The sequence below is a fragment of the Stenella coeruleoalba genome (genome assembly GCF_951394435.1).
Source record: "Stenella coeruleoalba genome assembly, chromosome: 20".
Lineage (NCBI taxonomy): Eukaryota > Metazoa > Chordata > Mammalia > Artiodactyla > Delphinidae > Stenella > Stenella coeruleoalba.
In genome coordinates, this window is record NC_137166.1 from 30,819,482 (window position 1) to 30,838,053 (window position 18,572).

Here is an 18,572-nt window from a genome sequence, read left to right on the forward strand (position 1 = left end):
TTTATATCTACTGTATCTGAAAAAATGAAGTCCTAGATCATCAGCAAATTTGAGAAATAACATGAACCTTGGAGAAGGTTTATTTTTCACTTAAGTAGGACATACTGAAAGTGTTTATTTTTAAATTACTATGTTTGCATCTCCTTCATTGCAGGAGAATCTCCTTGAATCTTTGGTTAATAAGTAACTATCTCACTCATCTAATTATTGTAATGATTAACCATTCACTTGTTATTTGATATAAAAGGTCAATGTAAATGTAGGCTTACATCTTCCAAATCTTATTAAATGTTAATGAAAGTAGTTTTATTTCCAAACTGACGTTTTCATTGAGACAGAAAATTTAAAGGACAGTTAGTACATGCTGGCTTCTATTTGAACACCATACCAGGCGAGAGGTTAACCAGACCTTGCAATGATTTTTACCCTGCATTATGACTTGAATCTATTCAAAAGGGATTTGTATACTGAGGCCTAAATTAGGTACATAAAATGAGAGGTTTAGACTAGTGATCCCCAGGATTATTCATAGCCTGATTCAGTCTCTTTATTAAGAGGTGTTAATACCAGTTTCACATACACGAAATATATATCTTTTTAGGGCTACGAATAGTAGAAGAAAAAAGAAAAGAATCAACGTTGAATTAACTTGCTAGACACTGGTAGCAAGAACAAAACATTTGTATTTTATTGGGCTTGAAAAATTTGCTTGGAGAACGCTGAGAAAGCAAGAAAATAGTTTGGAAAAGAATAAGATTAATGGTAGGTCTACAGAATGTTGTCTGGGCTGAATAAAGTCTTCTAGGGAGTTGACAGTGGGAAGAAAAAAGATTAATGAAATCGTCCAGAGTTTTTATGAGACTTATACAGATCTAGGCCTTTAGTCTCTGAGCATTGAATGGTCTATCTGTTGGAACAATTAAAGTTTAATGCAGAAGATGAAAAGGATGCAGAACTTTAGATTTTGTTACTAACGGGAGGAAAAACTTGGCAAAGGTAAGGACTGGGGGGATGATAACACTTCAACACAAAAGTTATCTTCAAGGTTATCAACCCTTTATATAATTAAACCATCTGCTTCTGCCGAATGACATTGATAAAGAAAATAAGGATTTCTCCAGCCTGCAGAAGTGAGGGATGTGTTTTTAATGGTAGACAATTCAAGATCAACTCAAGTATTTGGACTACTGGTTTGTATCTTGTTTGAGACACATGCTTTCAGTAAATTTATGTCAAAATCTAGCAAGTCCTAAACAAATGTGATTTCTGATGAGAATGAAAGGTAGATAGCTTAACTTTTGGAGAGTTCTGATACATTTCATAATCACCAGAATTGCTTTTTAAAGGATGAATTTCAAGTTTTGAAATTGTAGATTTTTTTTTTAACCATCTAATTCAGAACACCAAATGGATGTCCTTGGGATCATGACCTAATTAGAGGTAACCAAAGTGTCTCTATCTCCCACATGTTTGACACAAAAAAAATGTTTACTAGTTCCTGATCCTTTTCAAAAATCAGGCAAAGGAGTGTTGGGCCCAAATGTTGGTTCTCAATGGTATCCTGACCAGCAGCAGCAGCAGCTGGGAAGATATTAGAAATGCAAATTCTCAGGCCCTACCCCAGACCTACTGAATTAGAAATTGAAGGTGAGCTCAGTAATCTGCATTTTTAACACATCCTCCAGGGATTCTGATGCACATTAAAGACTAAGAACCATTAGGCTAGATTAAGATCCCCAGTCTAAGCCTTGTTTGTGCAAGCAGGAGAGCTGGGTAGTTCTAACTTGGTACACTTTTGGAGAACCAAACTCATCAGTAAGTAGCTTGAGTTTTTTTGAAAAGGAATTTTTTTTTTTTGAAGTATAGTTGATTTACAATGTTGTGTTAGTTTTAGGTGTACAGCACAGTGATTCAGTTATAGATAGATAGATAGATAGATAGATAGATAGATAGACAGATATCTTTTTCAGATTCTTTTCCCCTATAGCTTATTACAAAATATCCCCTATGTATAGTCCCCTATGCTATACAGTAGGTCCCTGTTGTTTATCTATTTTATATATAGTGGTGTGTATCTGTTAATCCCAAACTCCTAATTTATCCCTCCCCCTACCTTTTCCCCTTTGGTAACCATAAGTTTGTTTTCCATGTCTGTGGGTCTGTTTGTTTTGTAAATAAGTTCATTTTGATCTTGTTTTTTTTTTTATTTCACATGTGAGCGATATCATATGATATTTGTCTTTATCTGGCTTACTTCACTTAGTATGATAATCTCTAGGTCCGTCTATGTTGCTGCAAATAGCATTATTTCACTCTTTTTAATGGCTGAGTAATATTCCATTGTATATATGTACCACACCTTCTTTACCCATTCATCTGTCGATGGACATTTAGGTTGCTTCCATGTCTTGGGTATTGTGAATAGTGCTGCAGTAAACATTGGGGTGCATGTATCTTTTCGAATTATAGTTTTCTCTGGATATATGCCCAGGAGTGGGATTGCAAGATCATATGGTAACTCTATTTTTAGTTTTTTAAGGAACCTCCATACTGTTCTCCATAGTGGCTGTACCATTTTCCATTCCCATCAACAGTATAGGAGGGCTCTTTTTTCTCCACACCCTCTCCAGCGTTTATTATTTGTGGAAAAGGAATTTTTGAAAGTGTTTAGTCAAGAGAACTGGTTAACACACCTGGACCAGATGTAAATATCTAAAGCAATATCCCTTTAAGAAAGAGTGAAAGGAGGGCGAGATGGCCTCTCTTGATACAGCAATGGAATTCTCTCTCACATCCCAGTCTGTGCTAACAACATGGTTGCAGTTTAAACAGCAGGAAGAGCTCTGGCTTCATGTGGAAGAAGGAGAAGGTATAGCATGGAGGTTAAGAAGGCAGGCCATGGGGCAGACCTCCCTGGATTCAAATTCTAGCTCCACCACTTTCTAACTAGGTAACCTGAGGCAAATTACTTACCTTCTCTGGGTCTGCTTAATCATCTGTAAAATGTGGGTCAGCATGGTTCTTAACAGATGTGATTGCAGTAAGGAAAGTATTGAGTGTAGTACATAGTACATAATAAACATCGCTCAATAAATGGTGGCCATCACTATTTTTATCTTTGTCAAGAGAATAGGATATACAGTGTGCTGGTCAACTGGATGAAGCAGAAGGTGTCACAACTATACCATTTTTTTACCAATTTCAATGGTAAAGATTTTTTTAAAAAAAAGTTAAACATAGAATTGCCAAAGATTTAGCAATTGTACTTTTGGAAATGTAGCCAAAAGAATTAAAAGCAAGGACTCTGACAGATGTTTGTACACCATGTTCATCACAGCATTATTCACAATAGCCAGAAGGTGAAACCAACCTAAATATCCATCAAAAGACAAATGGATAAACAAAATGTGCTGTGTTTGTATGTATGTGTGTGTATGTGTATATACATGTACATACAGGAACATTATTGAGTCTTAAAAAGGAATGAAATCCTAACACATGCCATAGATGAACCTTGGAAACATTATGCTAATTGAAATAAGCCAGACACAGAAGGATAAATATTATATGGTTCTACTTATAAGAGGTATCTAGAATAGTCACAGTCATAGAGACAGAAGGTAAAATAGTGGTTACCAGGGGCTGAGAGGAGGAGGGAGTAGGAAGTTACTGTTCAGTGGGTGTGGTTTCAGTTGGAGATGATGATAAAGTTCTGGAGATGGATAGTGGAGATGGCTGCAAAACAGTGTGAATGTACTGAATGCCACTAAGCTGTATACTTAAAGATGCTTAAAATACTAAACTTTATGTTATGTATATTTTATCACATTAAAAAAATTTTTCAAGCTGTTGAGATTCATCAGAACTGGTCTACTTTAATTGAAAGACTATTTGGATGCTAGACGTTGAATTCAGTCTTTTTTTTTTGTTTTAAATCACTGAGATTACCCTTGTTTTCAAGCAATGTAGACCACTATAATTAACAACACTGTATTGTGTATTTGAAAGTTGCTAAGAGAGTAAAAAAAATTGTCACCATGTGAGGTGATGGATGTTAACTCACTATGATAAATATTTTGCAATATATACATATATCAAATCATTATGTTGTACTCCTAATACTCATACAATGTTATATGTCAGTTATATCTCAGTAAAACTGAGAAAAATTATCACAAAAGAAATGTAGGCCAGTATGGCTTAAAAGCTTTAGAACTCTGAAGTCAGAAAGGATACGGTCTACCATATCTTGAATTGGTAATTAACAGCAAAGACAAAAAATTCCGATTTGGGGAAAAAAAGTTCAAATTTAGCTTGGTGTACTGGTGGCCAAATGAGGTCCCATCTTCCAGCATTAGTGGAAAAGCATGACTTTTTTTAAAAGCATGCCTTTTTAGCATTGATAAGTAAAACACTATATTTACAAAATTTACAAGAACCCTTTGTCTTTTATGATTCCTGTAAATCTCAGTAACCTGTATCATTGGTCACATTTACTAATATGGTATCGTGCAAAGAGCAAAAAGCTAAGAGCTGCTGTTTGACCTTGGTTCTTCCTTCTCTTAAACTACCAGCCCACCTCCACACAGACCTTTGTGCCTCACTCAGTGCCCAGCACGTGCCATCCCTGGCCCTCGGCTAATATTTGCTCAACTAGCCAACGATTAAATGAGTTGATAGCATCATAATTTGAGATTGAACTCAAATTGTCCAGGGAAACATTCTCAGTATGAAATATGTTTGTTCCCAACGTAACCTGGCTTTAGAACTGTCATGGTATCTTTTCACCCTTTGTGTATTTTTGATCAGGGATTATCTCTAAATTGAGATCTGGTCACAGGAGAGACTTTAGCTCCAAAATGGCACCTGAAAAAGAAATGTCTTCAGAAGTTAACGCATGGCTGAAAGGCTGCCGAGCTGAGAAAAAATAATCAGAATGAAAATTAGAGTGTTCACACTCTGAGATGCCATTTTCCCAAAGTGCAGACATTTACAGTTTCACGTGTTCACTGTCTTCTTCCTTGTGGGTCTTTAGATGAGTTACCTAATCTTATATTTCAGCCAAGTAAAGTCTAACCACACTCCTGCATGCCAGCGTGAACCTTTGAAAACCAAAGACAAACTTCACACCCTAAAAAGCCTCTCTCTCTCCCTTCCACCACAGGTCTATGCCGTACCCCCACCCAACCACCAGCAAGCGTCAGTGTGTGGATTTCCTCAACCCATTGCGCTAGGATGCCTCTTTTATTGCATGTTGTGGCAGGAGAGAAGGATTAAATTACCAGGGCTGTCAGGAAGGACAAGCTCTCTGCCATACATTATCATATCACTTGCTTCTTGGGTGAAAGAAAATGCAGTAAATCCCTCAAATACAAAGCAATAAAGACCGCTGGCTTTTACTGTCACGACTGCCACTGCCATTAACAGGCAGTGACAGCGATGTGGCACTCTTAGATGTTGCTTGTATCTTTTCTGACAGTGTGTACGTAAACCTGCCAGTGACATGACATTAGATCACATGACTATTCAGATTTGATTCTGGTTTCCAGCGCGGCTTTCTTTTCCCTTGCGTACAAGTGAGGTGGTATGACTTGAGTCTCTAAAAACAGGTATTTATACAAATACAGAATGGTACTAATGTAGCATATTCCTGAGTGACTTCTTGTGGATTTTTTTTTTTTTTGGTTTAGTGATCTACGTGGATAAAGAAAACAACCAAGCCAAGAGAGACATCTTAAAAGCTATACTACTTAAACAAGAGATGCCTAATAGAAGGTACATTTAAGCATTCTAAATTATCTGGCGGTTTATACAAAGTAGATCTCTGTAGCGTGGTGTGGTGGGGAAAGAAAAGCACAAGATGAGGAAGCAGAACACCTTACTTCCCTGATTCACTCAGTGTCCTTGAATGAGTATGTGACCTCTCTGGGTCTCTTTCCTCCTAGAAATATCACAGCCCTGCCTACCATACAGAGTAACTGTAAAGATCCTATCGTGCTTTGCAAACCAAAAGACTGTACAGTGTAGTATATAAAGTATCCCATTGTCAGTCAGGTATAAGTGTAAAGCACCTAACAGTGATTGCCCCGAGGGGGCGCTCTGGACTCAATGGCTGGAATATAAATTCTTGTTCTATCACTTACTAGCTGTCTGACCTCAGACAACCACCCTGTGCCTCACTTTCTGCATCTGTAAAATGGAGATAATACAGGGTGGTTGTAAAGATTAAATGAGATGATATGTGTAAGATGGATAGAATAGCGCCTGACACAGAGTAAGAGCACAGTAAGTATTCATTGCCGTCATTATAAGCAGTAGTAATATTATTATTTGTAATAGCTCATCAGCCTTTCATACTAATTTTTACCTCACTAGCACTTTTTAATAGTTCATCATTTCATGTTATTTTTAATGCTTTTGGGGGGCAAACTTGAACAGGACACTTTGCATTTTTGGTCAGTAGAGAAATTATACCCTTTCGAGAAGGAAAAAAACCTGATCTTAATAAATTCTTGCTGGACTTCCCTGGTGGCGCAGTGGTTAAGAATCCGCCTGCCAGTGCAAGGGACACGGGTTCGAGCCCTGGTCCGGGAAGATCCCACCTGCCACGGAGCAAGTAAGCCCATGAGCCACAATACTGAGTCTGCGCTCTAGAGCCCGTGAGCCACAGCTACTGAAGCCCATGTGCCTAGAGCCCATGCTCTGCAACAAGAGAAGCCACCGTAGTGAGAAGCCCGCTCACCGCAACGAAGAGTAGCCACTACTCGCCGCAACTAGAGAAAGCCCATACACAGCAACGAAGACCCAACGCAGCCATAAATAAATAAATAAATAAATAATTTTAAATAAATAAATAAGTTCATACTTTTGATTGAGCTCCCATCCATGCAGTCTGAGGAGTTATCTAAGTGCTACCCATCAACCCCTGAGCTGGGGCTTCGCCAACGCCCCTCTGCTGGCTTGTTCCCGTTGGCCTGGGTGGACCCGTTATCTCCCCATTGTCCTCTTCTCCTTGCCTTTATGGCCCATCAGTGACAAAGCCTCTCACTGCCTCAAACCAGCACTTACCCGTCCCCCACCTGAGAAAGAGACTGAGGTTCATCTGTTTCCTAGACATCAGGAAGTGAACATTAACGACATTATATTTTTCAAAAGAGCTTCCAAACTAGCATCTGATCTTCTGTTTCATGAAATGAAACTGAAATTCTTAGCTCTTAGGATCTGACAGTGGCTTTTTCTTTAACTCCTTGAAATACATGTATTATTTCCTTGGATTTTTTTTTAATATTTATTTATTTGGCAGCGTCGTGTCTTAGTTGCGGCATGCAGGATCTTCATTGTGGCACACAGTCTCAGTAGTTGCGGTGTGCGGGCTCTCTAGTTGTGGCATGCGGGCTCAGTAGTTGCAGCACTCAGTCTCAGTAGTTACAGCACGTGGGCTTTCTAGTTGTGGTGTGTGGGCTCTAGAGCACGTGGGCTTAGTTGCCCCACAGCATGTGGAATCTTCGTTCCCCGACCAGGGATCAAACCTGTGTCCCCTGCATTGGAAGGAGGATTCTTAACCACTGGACCACCAGGGAAGTCCCTCCTTGGATCTTGATTCTGAAGAAAGAGTAGGAAAACCCTATTAATTGCCCTGAGGTTCTGTTTTTCCCAGGACGGTAGATAATCACTCAGGTTTAACCTACTTTGTATACTTCAGCTTCTTTCAAGGCCACCTCAAATACCACTGGCCCCCTGGGGTATCCCAGGTCACTAGTGATTAAATGGCACTGGCCATGTCATCTACTTCTCTGTGGTCAAGAAGCTGGGTCATCACTGCCCAGAACTGAACTTTAAAAATAAAAAAAAGTCCACCATAGCTGTAATGACTCCCACTCTCCCATCATTGTTTCCCTAAAAATTTTTAAATGTCCACAGAGGCACAAACGTTCATGTCATTTTAGATACTGCAAGAGGCACTGCAGGTGCAGAGTGACTGGCTCGGGGCTGATGACAGCTGAGGGCTTGGAGCGCCGGCCACGTGCTCATCGGACTGCCAGGGGAGGGATGGGGCCATCATGGGAGAATAGCCCTGTCCCATTTCTCTCCTTTGACAGTATCATTTTCTTAAGGGGAAAAAAAAGGAGTTTACATTTACATTTTTCCACAACCAAAAGACAAATGTTATTCCAGTGAATGTTCTCACCTTTTTTAAGTACTCTGAGGTCACATTACTTAAAGTACCTCCTAGTTTATAAGAATTCATTTTCTCAGACAGTAGCCCCCTTGAACATTGGTGATAACTTATAGAGCCACAGTTAGATAAGTTTGGCCAATCTTCTCTGACACACATAAGATGATGTGCATTGTATAATGAATCACATACAGTACCTTTGCATTCTGTCCCATGCTATATTTGCAAGTATACAAGCGTCACTTTAAAAGGGAGGCAACACATTGAAATGGGAGTCTGGAAATTACTTATTTGAAGTCGTGGTTTTGACACCGACTTAAGGTTCCTTTTTGGTTTCATTTCTTCCCCTTCACAGTGTTCTACTGTACAGATCCAACTTAACTATCAGCACTCCAGTGTGTAAAACTCACAGGTGAGCCCTTAGGCTCTTCTATCCTGTTTCATATAAAAACGAACTATTTCAGAATGAGGAAAGAATGAAAACTGCTAAATGATCTAAGGAGTTTCAGTGCCTTCTGGTTTCCTAAATGACAGCAGGTTACGTTTGAGGTCTAAATCTTGAGGCCCAGCCCAAGGCCTGCCTTCTCCAGTCAACCTTCCCCAAATGAGGCAGCCTTCAACTAGGACTTCCATTTTGCAGTTCATGTAGTAATTCAACAAATATTTATGATCCCTACCTAAGTATCAGGAACTAAAATGCTGAAAAAGAGGATATCTTTTTTTTTTTTTTTTTTAAAGAAGATGTTGGGGGTAGGAGTTTATTAATTGATTAATTTATTTTTGCTGTGTTGGGTCTTCGTTTCTGTGCGAGGGCTTTCTCTAGTTGTGGCAAGCGGGGGCCACTCTTCATCACGGTGTGCGGGCCTCTCACTATCGTGGCCTCTCTTGTTGCGGACCACAGGCTCCAGACGCGCAGGCTCAGTAGTTGTGGCTCATGGGCCTAGTTGCTCTGCGGCATGTGGTATCCTCCCAGACCAGGGCTCGAACTTGTGTCCCCTGCATTAGCAGGCAGATTCTCAACCACTGCGCCACCAGGGAAGCCCAAGAGGATATCTTTGCACTCATGGAGTATACATTCCACTGAGGAAGACAGACAACAAGTAAACAAATCAACCAATTACATATTACAATAGGTACTAAGAGAAAGCTAAACAAGCTGTTAAAATGGAAAATAACATAAAGGGAATTCCTGGCGGTCCAGTGGTTAGGACTCCGCGGTACCACTGCCAGGGCTGCGTTCGATCCCTGGTCAGGGAGCTAAGATCCCACAAGCCTTGTAGCGCGGCCAAAAACAAAAAGTAGGAATAAAAAAAGTAATAATAACATGAAGGCAAGCCCGAGGAGATGACATTTAAGCTGGTTAGTGAAGCCTCTCCAGCACATAAAGCAAGGTTCCATCTCTTTGTTTCGGCAGGGTTCAAGGTAAGATAAGATGTGTCTGTGTGTGTCCGTGTACGTGTATGTACAGTTTAGCTGAAGCCAAGCTGTAGTTTTTAAATTATTTTAGTGTACCTTCCTCCCTTTAGAGCCTAACTTTAGTTTCTTAATTTTGTATTTGACATCTCATTTTGCTCTCTATAGAATCTAAACCAGAAATATTGCATTTTTTGTTTTTAGCCCTTTCTCTGGCACTTAGAAGGGTTTTTTTTTTTTCTTTTTTTCTCAGAATTCTCATATATTCAGTGGAGGTAATGGTATGCATTTGTAAAGTATATAGATAATTATCCTTAGATATGAGACATTATATAAGGATAACACTTAATATTACTACAATCTTGTAGCCTCCATCCTTTCTGTAAGTCTTGTGGGTGTAAAATGTGTGTCAAATATCACTTCTAATTCCTTCTTTTCTAAGTATATTCATTTTAGGACAATATCTTTCATCATCATTCTTCTTGTTTAATGAGTGATACAGTCATTGTATAATTTGGTTGTCTCGGTTTTCAATTGAGACAAGCCTTTCCCATGTATTCTTTTTCTCTTCCCTTAGAAATGTAGAAGCTTAAGGAGCTCTATCTAGATTAAAAATAGTAATAATAAAAGAGCAAACATTTACTCAGTGCTTAATGTGTTCCAGGCACCATTTACATGTATCATCTCATCCAATCCTCACAAGAGCCCAGTGAACCATTACTATTCTACAGATAGGGAAACTGAGATCAGAGAGGTTAAGTAATGTGTACAAAGTCACACAGCTAATTAATAGGAAAGCAGAAATTTGAACCCAGAACGGATGCCCTTAAACCACTTAATCTTAATTTATCTATTTTATGCATCATATAAAATATCCATCTTTCTATTTCCTGATCAGAATTTATTGCTATGGAAAAACAGGGACTTAGTAAAGAAATGAAATGTTGAATACTTTTAGCAAATTATTTTAAAATATTGTCATGTTTACCTGTAAACATTTGGAAAGGATTTTAATCGTGCATATTTTTCAAGGCATGACATCCCAGAGACTTAGGTTTTTACCTAACAGTGTTATCTAAGAAACAAGTTTCTTGTTTTGTTTCTGATTTGGGATGGATAGATTTTGAAAATGGTTAAAATGGTCGTTTACAAGCATTCGTGGTTTAAGCTATGCTGCCAAGACATATCAAAAGAGTACTTAACTGTAAATTCCTGTCATTTGGTCAGTCCAAGTGTGTTTGGCCTCAACACAAGCCACTAATTCAAATCAGTTCCATCAGAACCCTCCAATTATATGTCTAAAAGTAAAATAAAACTTGGATGCTATGATTGTAAGTTGAAAGATTGCTGAACTAATACAAACATTTCGTATAGCTATTGGGTAGAGCTACAACATTTAGCTAACATAATTAAGAATATATAGAACACAGTTGGTTAACTTGCTTAGTAGAAACTCCAAAGTTGTGCATTTCTATAGAAAATGTTGCATTTCTGTTGAAAAAGCTGCCCTAACCTCCCTGGTCTTTATTCACTTGATCCTTTTAGCCTTAAAAGTAGACATGTCAAAATATGATCAGATAATATATAATAGAGTGAACATCTGGTTCTTCTCTTCGCCTAGTAATTTTCTCAGATTCTAGTGATAAATGATAATCAGTGCTTAGAAAAGTGAATTAGTGTTCATGTGAAGTCTGGGTGTGCTATAATAATTCTAATCGTTCATATAATAACTTATATAATTTTCTTTTTATTGGAATAATTGGAAACTGAGATTTCACAGTTTGTGATAAAAACCCATTCAGGAGTTTTGTTTCATTTGTGATTTTTTTTTCTCACTTTGTAGCGATGTTCTGTGTTCTTTCCCTTCTCAGCGTTCGCTTCACTGTGGTCAGTGACCCTCCAGAGGATGAGCAGGATCTGGAGTGTGAGGACATCGGCATTGCTAACGTTGACCTCGCCGACATGTTTCGGGAAGGGAGAGACATCATCGAGCAAAGTATTGATGGTATGGGTGGAAGTATTGCTCAATCTGTACAACCAGCAATTGCTGAAATCCAAATTCTTTATTAAAACCTTCTTTTTGCTGGCTGCAAGGACGTTGAGTCACACACTAGTTGAATCCTTTGCGACTCAAGCTGATGTTTTGTTGAGGCTGGAATTTCTCCCTACATCCCCCCCTTACCCTCCTTCTCTGCCTTCCTTTGAATCAACAGAAATTTAAAAATAATTAATTGTGTTTCTCAAGGAATTATTCATTTTGTTAGTATTGTGGGGCGGGGGTTGTGGGGGACAAAAATGTGGCCATTGGATTTTTTTTAATGTTGTTTCTAGAAGCCTCATGCTGTCAACCCTTATTTCAGCTAAGGCATGTTATTCTGAGTGATCATTACAGTGTGTTCTGCAAGGCTTCTCTTTACTTCAGTGTTACAGTCCGGTGATATAGTCACTGCAAATAACTGAGTAGTTTTGGTCACTTGCTTCTCATCAGGATTCAGGGAGGAGTTAGGGATTCCTGACAAAAAGTGCTCTTCTAGATTTTCACCTCACCAGGTGTGAGTCCCAACAATGCCTAATTTCTACCCCTTATCCTTATATAACATATTTAGAACATGCTGAAGGTACTGTACTTTATGAAATCAAGACTTTTAAAAATAATAATCAGGGATGGCCTGGGCTGTACAGTAAATGAAGAAACGAGGCTGAGTCCTAATCTCATTTCTTAAGTCAGCAGAGCCATCCATCACTGGAAAAATGTACACGGTTTGTTTACTCATTTATTCATGCATTAAATGAGCACTTAACTGAGCACCTCTTAAGTGCCAGGCACTCTGCTTACACCGTAGTTCAGCTGTGGTTCACATGTCAAGCTGCTTGTCCTGGATGTGTGTCAAGTGCTCAAAAGTCAGGATCAAGCCAAATAATTAACCAAATTAGACCAAGTAACCAAATTAGAAACCTATTCTGGGAAATTTTATAAACTATACATATCACACACATATCACAACTTTGGCAGGCACAGAAGAAAAAGATGAGAGGATTAAAATACGAACCTAAATCCTATTAAAAACACCCAGAACCAAGAGAGTCTGACAGAAATGTTCAAAATTATCTGTGCTTTAGATTCTTTATCTTTTCTACAGTCAGTGCTGTTTCAAAAGCCATCTTCTCGTTCTGCAAGACCACAAATGATCATATTGGTCTGATAGAGACAGCTATTGTGGCCTTGTTCTGGGAAAGAGTCAGAAAATTAAACGCTGGTAAGGTTAGGTTTTTAATGCGTTGCTCTGTGCCAGACATAGAAGTGAGGCGTTCCAAAGAAGAGGTGAAGGCTCGGCAGTGCGCTGGGGACCATTTGTTCCCCTGCAATCTCCCTGCCTGCTCATTTCTCCACCTAAGTCTTTGTATACTAAGTTTTATTTGAAGGTTTCCTTACAAATTTTCTTGGAATTAAACAAACACACATATTAAAAGTTCAAGGAAAACCACGAGGAAAATACATAGGAAACTATATAGACTCATAAGTGCTGTCAAGACTTACAAAGTCCAAAATTCTGGCCTGGAGTCACTAGTAGGTTATCGCTGTTCACAGAGGGTTGGGGTCTGAATCAGCATCCCATTTGGCCCCCACCACTGAGCTCAGAGAATTATCAAACAGTCTGCCTTTGATACACCACTAAAGCTGTGCCTCCTTCCCAGAAAAGCCCACAGACGCTCAAAATTTTGCATCTACTTTCTTGCAACATCAGTTCATAGACCCTCAGAGCCAATCCATAGACCTTAAGATTCTGGGTCTGCCATTTTAACTTTTTCTAATTTCACATATAATCTATTTTAAATGGAATGTTTTCCTTAGAAAGATAAATAACCATTCCAGGGGACTTCCCCGGCGGTCCAGTGGTTAAGACTTCACCTTCTAATGCAGAGGGTGCAGGTTCAATCCCTGGTCGGGGAGCTAAGATCCCACATGCCTTGTGGCCAAAAAACCAAAACAAAACAGAAGCAATATTGTAACAAATTCAATAAAGACTTTAAAAATGGTCCACATCAAAAAAAAATCTTTAAAAATATATAAATAACCATTTCAAATAATGATCATGTAATTTCTTTACAGTAAGTAGCCATTCTGATATTTGTTAACACGGTATGTTAGAACAAGTTCTTCGTTGTCATATCTTGATCCCTTTTAGACTTTCATTTCCTACTAAGAAATTCTGATTCTGTGGGAATCATTATCCTATAGCCTTTCCACTGGGTAAACTTCAGGATTAGATCATTAGTTTTAACTCTACAAGCAATATGTATACATACATACAGTACATCTGAAATGTGTATACACACTCATACACACATGACAAGCTTTGATTTTTAGATTTCTGAGATACCAGTGAACTTTGGACTTCTGTAGAGCTGTTTTCATCTTTTCAACTACTGTTTCAGCTAGGCTCTCTGAAGAAAAATCTGTTGAATGATATTAACACTTTTCTGCTATCTTCTCCCTAGTTTTGGATGCTCGAGCAGATGGTGGAGGTATTGGCAAGCTCAGGGTAACTGTCGAAGCACTCCATGCCCTACGGTCTGTCTACGAGCAATACAGAGATGACTTGGAGGCTTGAAAGAAACTACTCCAGAGGCATCTCCTACTCCTGAGTAAATGCTCACATGAAAGCACTTAGATGAGATTTTCGTAATTACTCTGGTGTATGTAATCTATAATTCATGAGAAGCTGGGAGGGAGGAGGCCTGGGTTTGAAGTGTTCAAGTTTTGTATACTTTTTCCATTTGTTTATTTTTCTATTCCCTCCTTCCCATGACTGCCACCCCCTCAGGACTTAAGTTCTCCACAGTGGGCAACACCTTCTCAATAATTTATACCTACGTGATAACATGAGAAAGTCTATTTGCATTTTCAACATTTTCTTATGAAGAACTGAAATGCAATTCCCATTTTTATTTTTAATAAGCAAAAAGCATAAATCTTAGAAAACCTATGAAAAAGAAATACTTTTACGTTATCCCTAATTGTCCCACTAAATGGAATGTGTATGATTAGCCTCATTAAGAGTTTTGCACTGTGAAGATTTTATTAGAAGCAATATATGAAAATTACTTGGATTAATGTGTTAATCTTCCTCTTTAAAATGCTAATATCCATTTTATGCACATTAAAGCTCAGTATGCATTTTCTTTGATGCATGCCATTTCTATCAATTAAATATGAAGAATGAGACTTGGCACCAACTTATTAAATTACTGCAAGTTTTTTGTTTTTCTTTCTTAAAAATTACAGTTCTTCTTATTTGTATTGTTTTCATGTATTTGTAATGGTAATATGGGATCCAGGAATGTGTGTATGTAAAGAAGAGACAGATACATGAAATTTACACTTTGAAAACTTAGCTTATGACATAGAAAGAAAATATTAAAAATATGCCTGAAATTCTGATATGCTTAGTTAGACCTGAAAGGAGTATCTTTTTATCATTTTTTAAATTTACATCAAGCTTGTACAATGCGAGGGTGTATCTGGATAACCAGATCATCGAAAAGCAGCTCAGAAAGTTAATTTTCTAGCTTTTACTCAATCTCACTGAAGGATTTAATTGATATTTTTAATGGAGCTGTGAATCAATGCTGCAAAGGAATTGTCTCTAGAGGTCTAGGATATAATGCATTTCATTTTTTAATTTACTTTTTTATTTGTCATTTTCTTCAAAGGATTTTTATAGGCTGTGGGTTTTCACTGTTTGCAAACAGGCTATGTTCCTTCTTAAGCATATGTAAAGTATTCAGGGAGATAAGTAATTTATTAAAATCTACCTAATTTGCCGTGATATATTAAATCTCTGCTTCAGTGATCACAGACCATTTCATTTAGAGAATTAGGCATTCCCTCTTTGTGTGATTAAAGCTCTGGAAAATGAGTTCTTTGCTCCTATTTGTGAACATTCAAAGCCTGCTAATGGCAAGAAGATGGAATAGATTATGAGACAATTCATTACAGTTCAACAGAAAAAAAAAAAAGCAGCTATAATGCAAAAATGCAAGTATGAATATCTGCATATAGTTTGAACCATCTGTGCTCTAATGGCTTCAATAATGACTCTCGTCTTTAGGAGGCTTTGAAATGACATCCGTACAATATTAATTTGTTGATGTACATTGTGGAACCAGTAGAGTATGATCTGACCACAGAAATCTATAAATTCTGTCTCTACCATTGGGCCTCCCTGTCTGGGGCCTGCCATCTCCAAGAAGAATCTTGCTCTCATCAAACTCTGCAAATCTTCATAACAACTCATTCCTCTGGAACCTTCTAGAGACCACAAACATCTGCAGACTAAACCTCTCCAATCCTAATAAACAGCCACATGTTTGTTGTCACTTCAGCTGGCTCTGAGCTCATCTTTTTGGCCTCTCTTTCTAGCTTTCTTTGGCTTTAAGCAGTTACAGTGTCATTAAGGCCCGTAATATTCCCTGCAGTAATTTAAAACAGCCGGATTATACCCTGGGATTAACTGAGTGGTTTTTGAGACATTTATTGTGGTATTCTCCCAGGAGGTTTGTATTATTGTTTTAAAACATTACATCCCAAACTAAATACCCTTTCAGCAGGGAGAAGACCAGATTGTGCTGACTTCTTATGATCTTTAAGTGGAAAGGGGAAGTTTTTATTATAAATCTTCTGAGATCTAGTCAACTGTATAGCATGTATACCTCAGCTAACGTTAGAGAATTAGCCACGTTTCTGTCACTTTCATGTGTACCGTAACAGATTATTTAAGATTCCTTGTCTAGTTTTAGAATACTCGGCCTCAAACTACATGAATTTTCACAAAACTCATTTTCATAAGTAGTTGAATAGCTGCTGACACGTTTTGAAGTGGATAAGTGGTCTTGGATGCTTCAAATGGTTTTCATAATCTGCCCGAGAATAGTTTTTTGTTTTGTGTCGTGTTGACCAGAGTTCGCTGAAAAGTTCCCCACCTTTTAGGATCAAGAGCAATGGTTTTCTCTTGGTGAGCTAAGCCTGATCCATTAAGTATGGCTTGGCGCTGGGCAGGGGGCCTGGCCAGACAAATACACCAGCTTAAGGTAAGGCTTGTATGAACTTACAGCTCTTGGTGTAAACGTACACGGTACACTCAGCACTTTTGGGGGCTGAAATGCTTTTAGTTTGGAAATATAAATAGAGATGTGATGTGGTATGTGGGAGAGTGTATTTTACATGTTTTTTTGCCTACTGTAGTAGAAATGTCAAATTCCTAGCCACTGTCATGAGAAGCAGTTGACAAAAATAAGTTTTATGGTTTACAGTGTGGTTTACGTAGAGAACATTTCTCTTCACTCTCAGTTTCAACATGTTTTCTAAATTATCATGGTTTATTGCCGTTTAACTTAAATTAGTTTTTTTAAGAATAAATAGAGAATATATTTAATCAAATAAAGAACAGCCACGTTGAAATTCTGCTGTTCCTGCCATTCAGTCGTTACCACAAAACACAAATAATTTCTGTGTATTATGAAGTGTGGGCTGAGAGCGTTCATGTGATTGGGGAGGTTCTGCGTGCACCCATGCTCCCACAACAAAACATAAGTTGTTTTAGTAATCTGACATCAAGAGCTGTGACAATGAAAACCACTTCTTACACATGTTCTAACAAGAATCCGATTAACATTCCGGTGGATATGGAAAATAACTTTTTTTTAGTCAAACTGGCACTATTGCTGAATTTAGAATGATTTCCTTATGCTCTAGATAGCAAAATGTGAATCACGTCTGTGAACAAATACGAGAATAAAATGTCATTTTTGGGGTAGTACAAAACAACCAAGGGAGAGCTTTGGGGATATAAAATTATTGGGTGATTGACAATACCAGGGTGATCATTCATCCCCAACTATGAGAGTACATTTTAATAAGTCACTCATGCCTGAAGGCCTCTGACTACCTTAACAAAGAAAAACTAAATCCATGATTTATTATAGTTTGGGCAACATGCCTAATTAGATCCATGAATGGGAGCAAATGCAGCTTTACATCCCCTTTGTTCAGAACAAAAACAACCTGCCGGTCAACCAGAAAGCTAAGAAGTATCAAAGCTATGGAAACAAGTGTTTTAAAAACCGAAAATACAGAATTAGAAAACATCTCCTCATCCTAATCTCTTTTATCTTGCAAGATAGAATCTTCACTTCCATTTCAAAATAAAGTACCACCAGTGGACTGCACCTTACAGTCTGACCTGCTGGGAAATTGGGCCCGTGTTCCTGATGCCATTACACCTTTTGTTCTTGCCCTTTCGTTTTCCATATACCATTGACTAATATGTTTAAACCTTGTTTCTCCTTCAGTTTTTCTGAAGTAAAATCTGGGTCCCTCAGACTTAGAACATGACCTCTTTTCAATGGTAGATACCTTTGGACTTTTCCTCTGCTTTTTGCCCTCTCTCACTCTTTATTGAGATTCACCTTTCTCAGCCCCGTAACAGCATCACCTCTCTGTTCATTGAACATCATCAGTCTTCTTTTTAAATCAAATGTACATCTTGATCTTTATATTTCCGTCATCTATTCTCTTCACACCTATATTCAGCTGCAACATCTCCTCCCACCTGTCTATCCCCCTACTCATTTTTAGTTATTAGTAAAGCACATTTTTTCCTTCTTTTCTTGGTGCTATAACCACTTCTTTAGATACCAGCATCTATGACAATTTCCCAAATTTGGAAGGTCATCTATGACCTTCCCAAAATGTTCCTTTGTGTTAAGACTTCTCTTAATTTAACATGACAGGGGCACTCTTAGTCAGCCATCATGACACTAAGGAAACAAACAGCAAACTAATTTTTGTGTCTTTGCTTCTTTTGTACCTTTTTTCAGTGAAGTAACAGAGGCTGAAACTCAGAAAGCTCTCAGCGATCACTGGTAAGGAGCTGAAGCATAAGCGGTTTTTAAGAAATTTTAAGGAAATGTATCACTTTAA

At 38.2% G+C, this 18,572-nt stretch overlaps 1 protein-coding gene across 1 annotated transcript in view; it reads left to right on the top strand.

The window, feature by feature from the left end:
* RPGRIP1L (RPGRIP1 like) overlaps nucleotides 1-15,908 on the top strand; it is a 96,420-nt gene extending 80,512 nt beyond the window's left edge. The window contains exons 23-25 of the mRNA XM_079907112.1: nucleotides 5,691-5,775; nucleotides 11,461-11,594; nucleotides 14,090-15,908. Of these exons, the coding sequence (XP_079763238.1) occupies nucleotides 5,691-5,775; nucleotides 11,461-11,594; nucleotides 14,090-14,202 (332 nt within the window). The 3' untranslated portion in view covers nucleotides 14,203-15,908. The remainder of the gene's footprint in view (nucleotides 1-5,690; nucleotides 5,776-11,460; nucleotides 11,595-14,089) is intronic.
* Nucleotides 15,909-18,572: the final 2,664 nt, after the last annotated feature.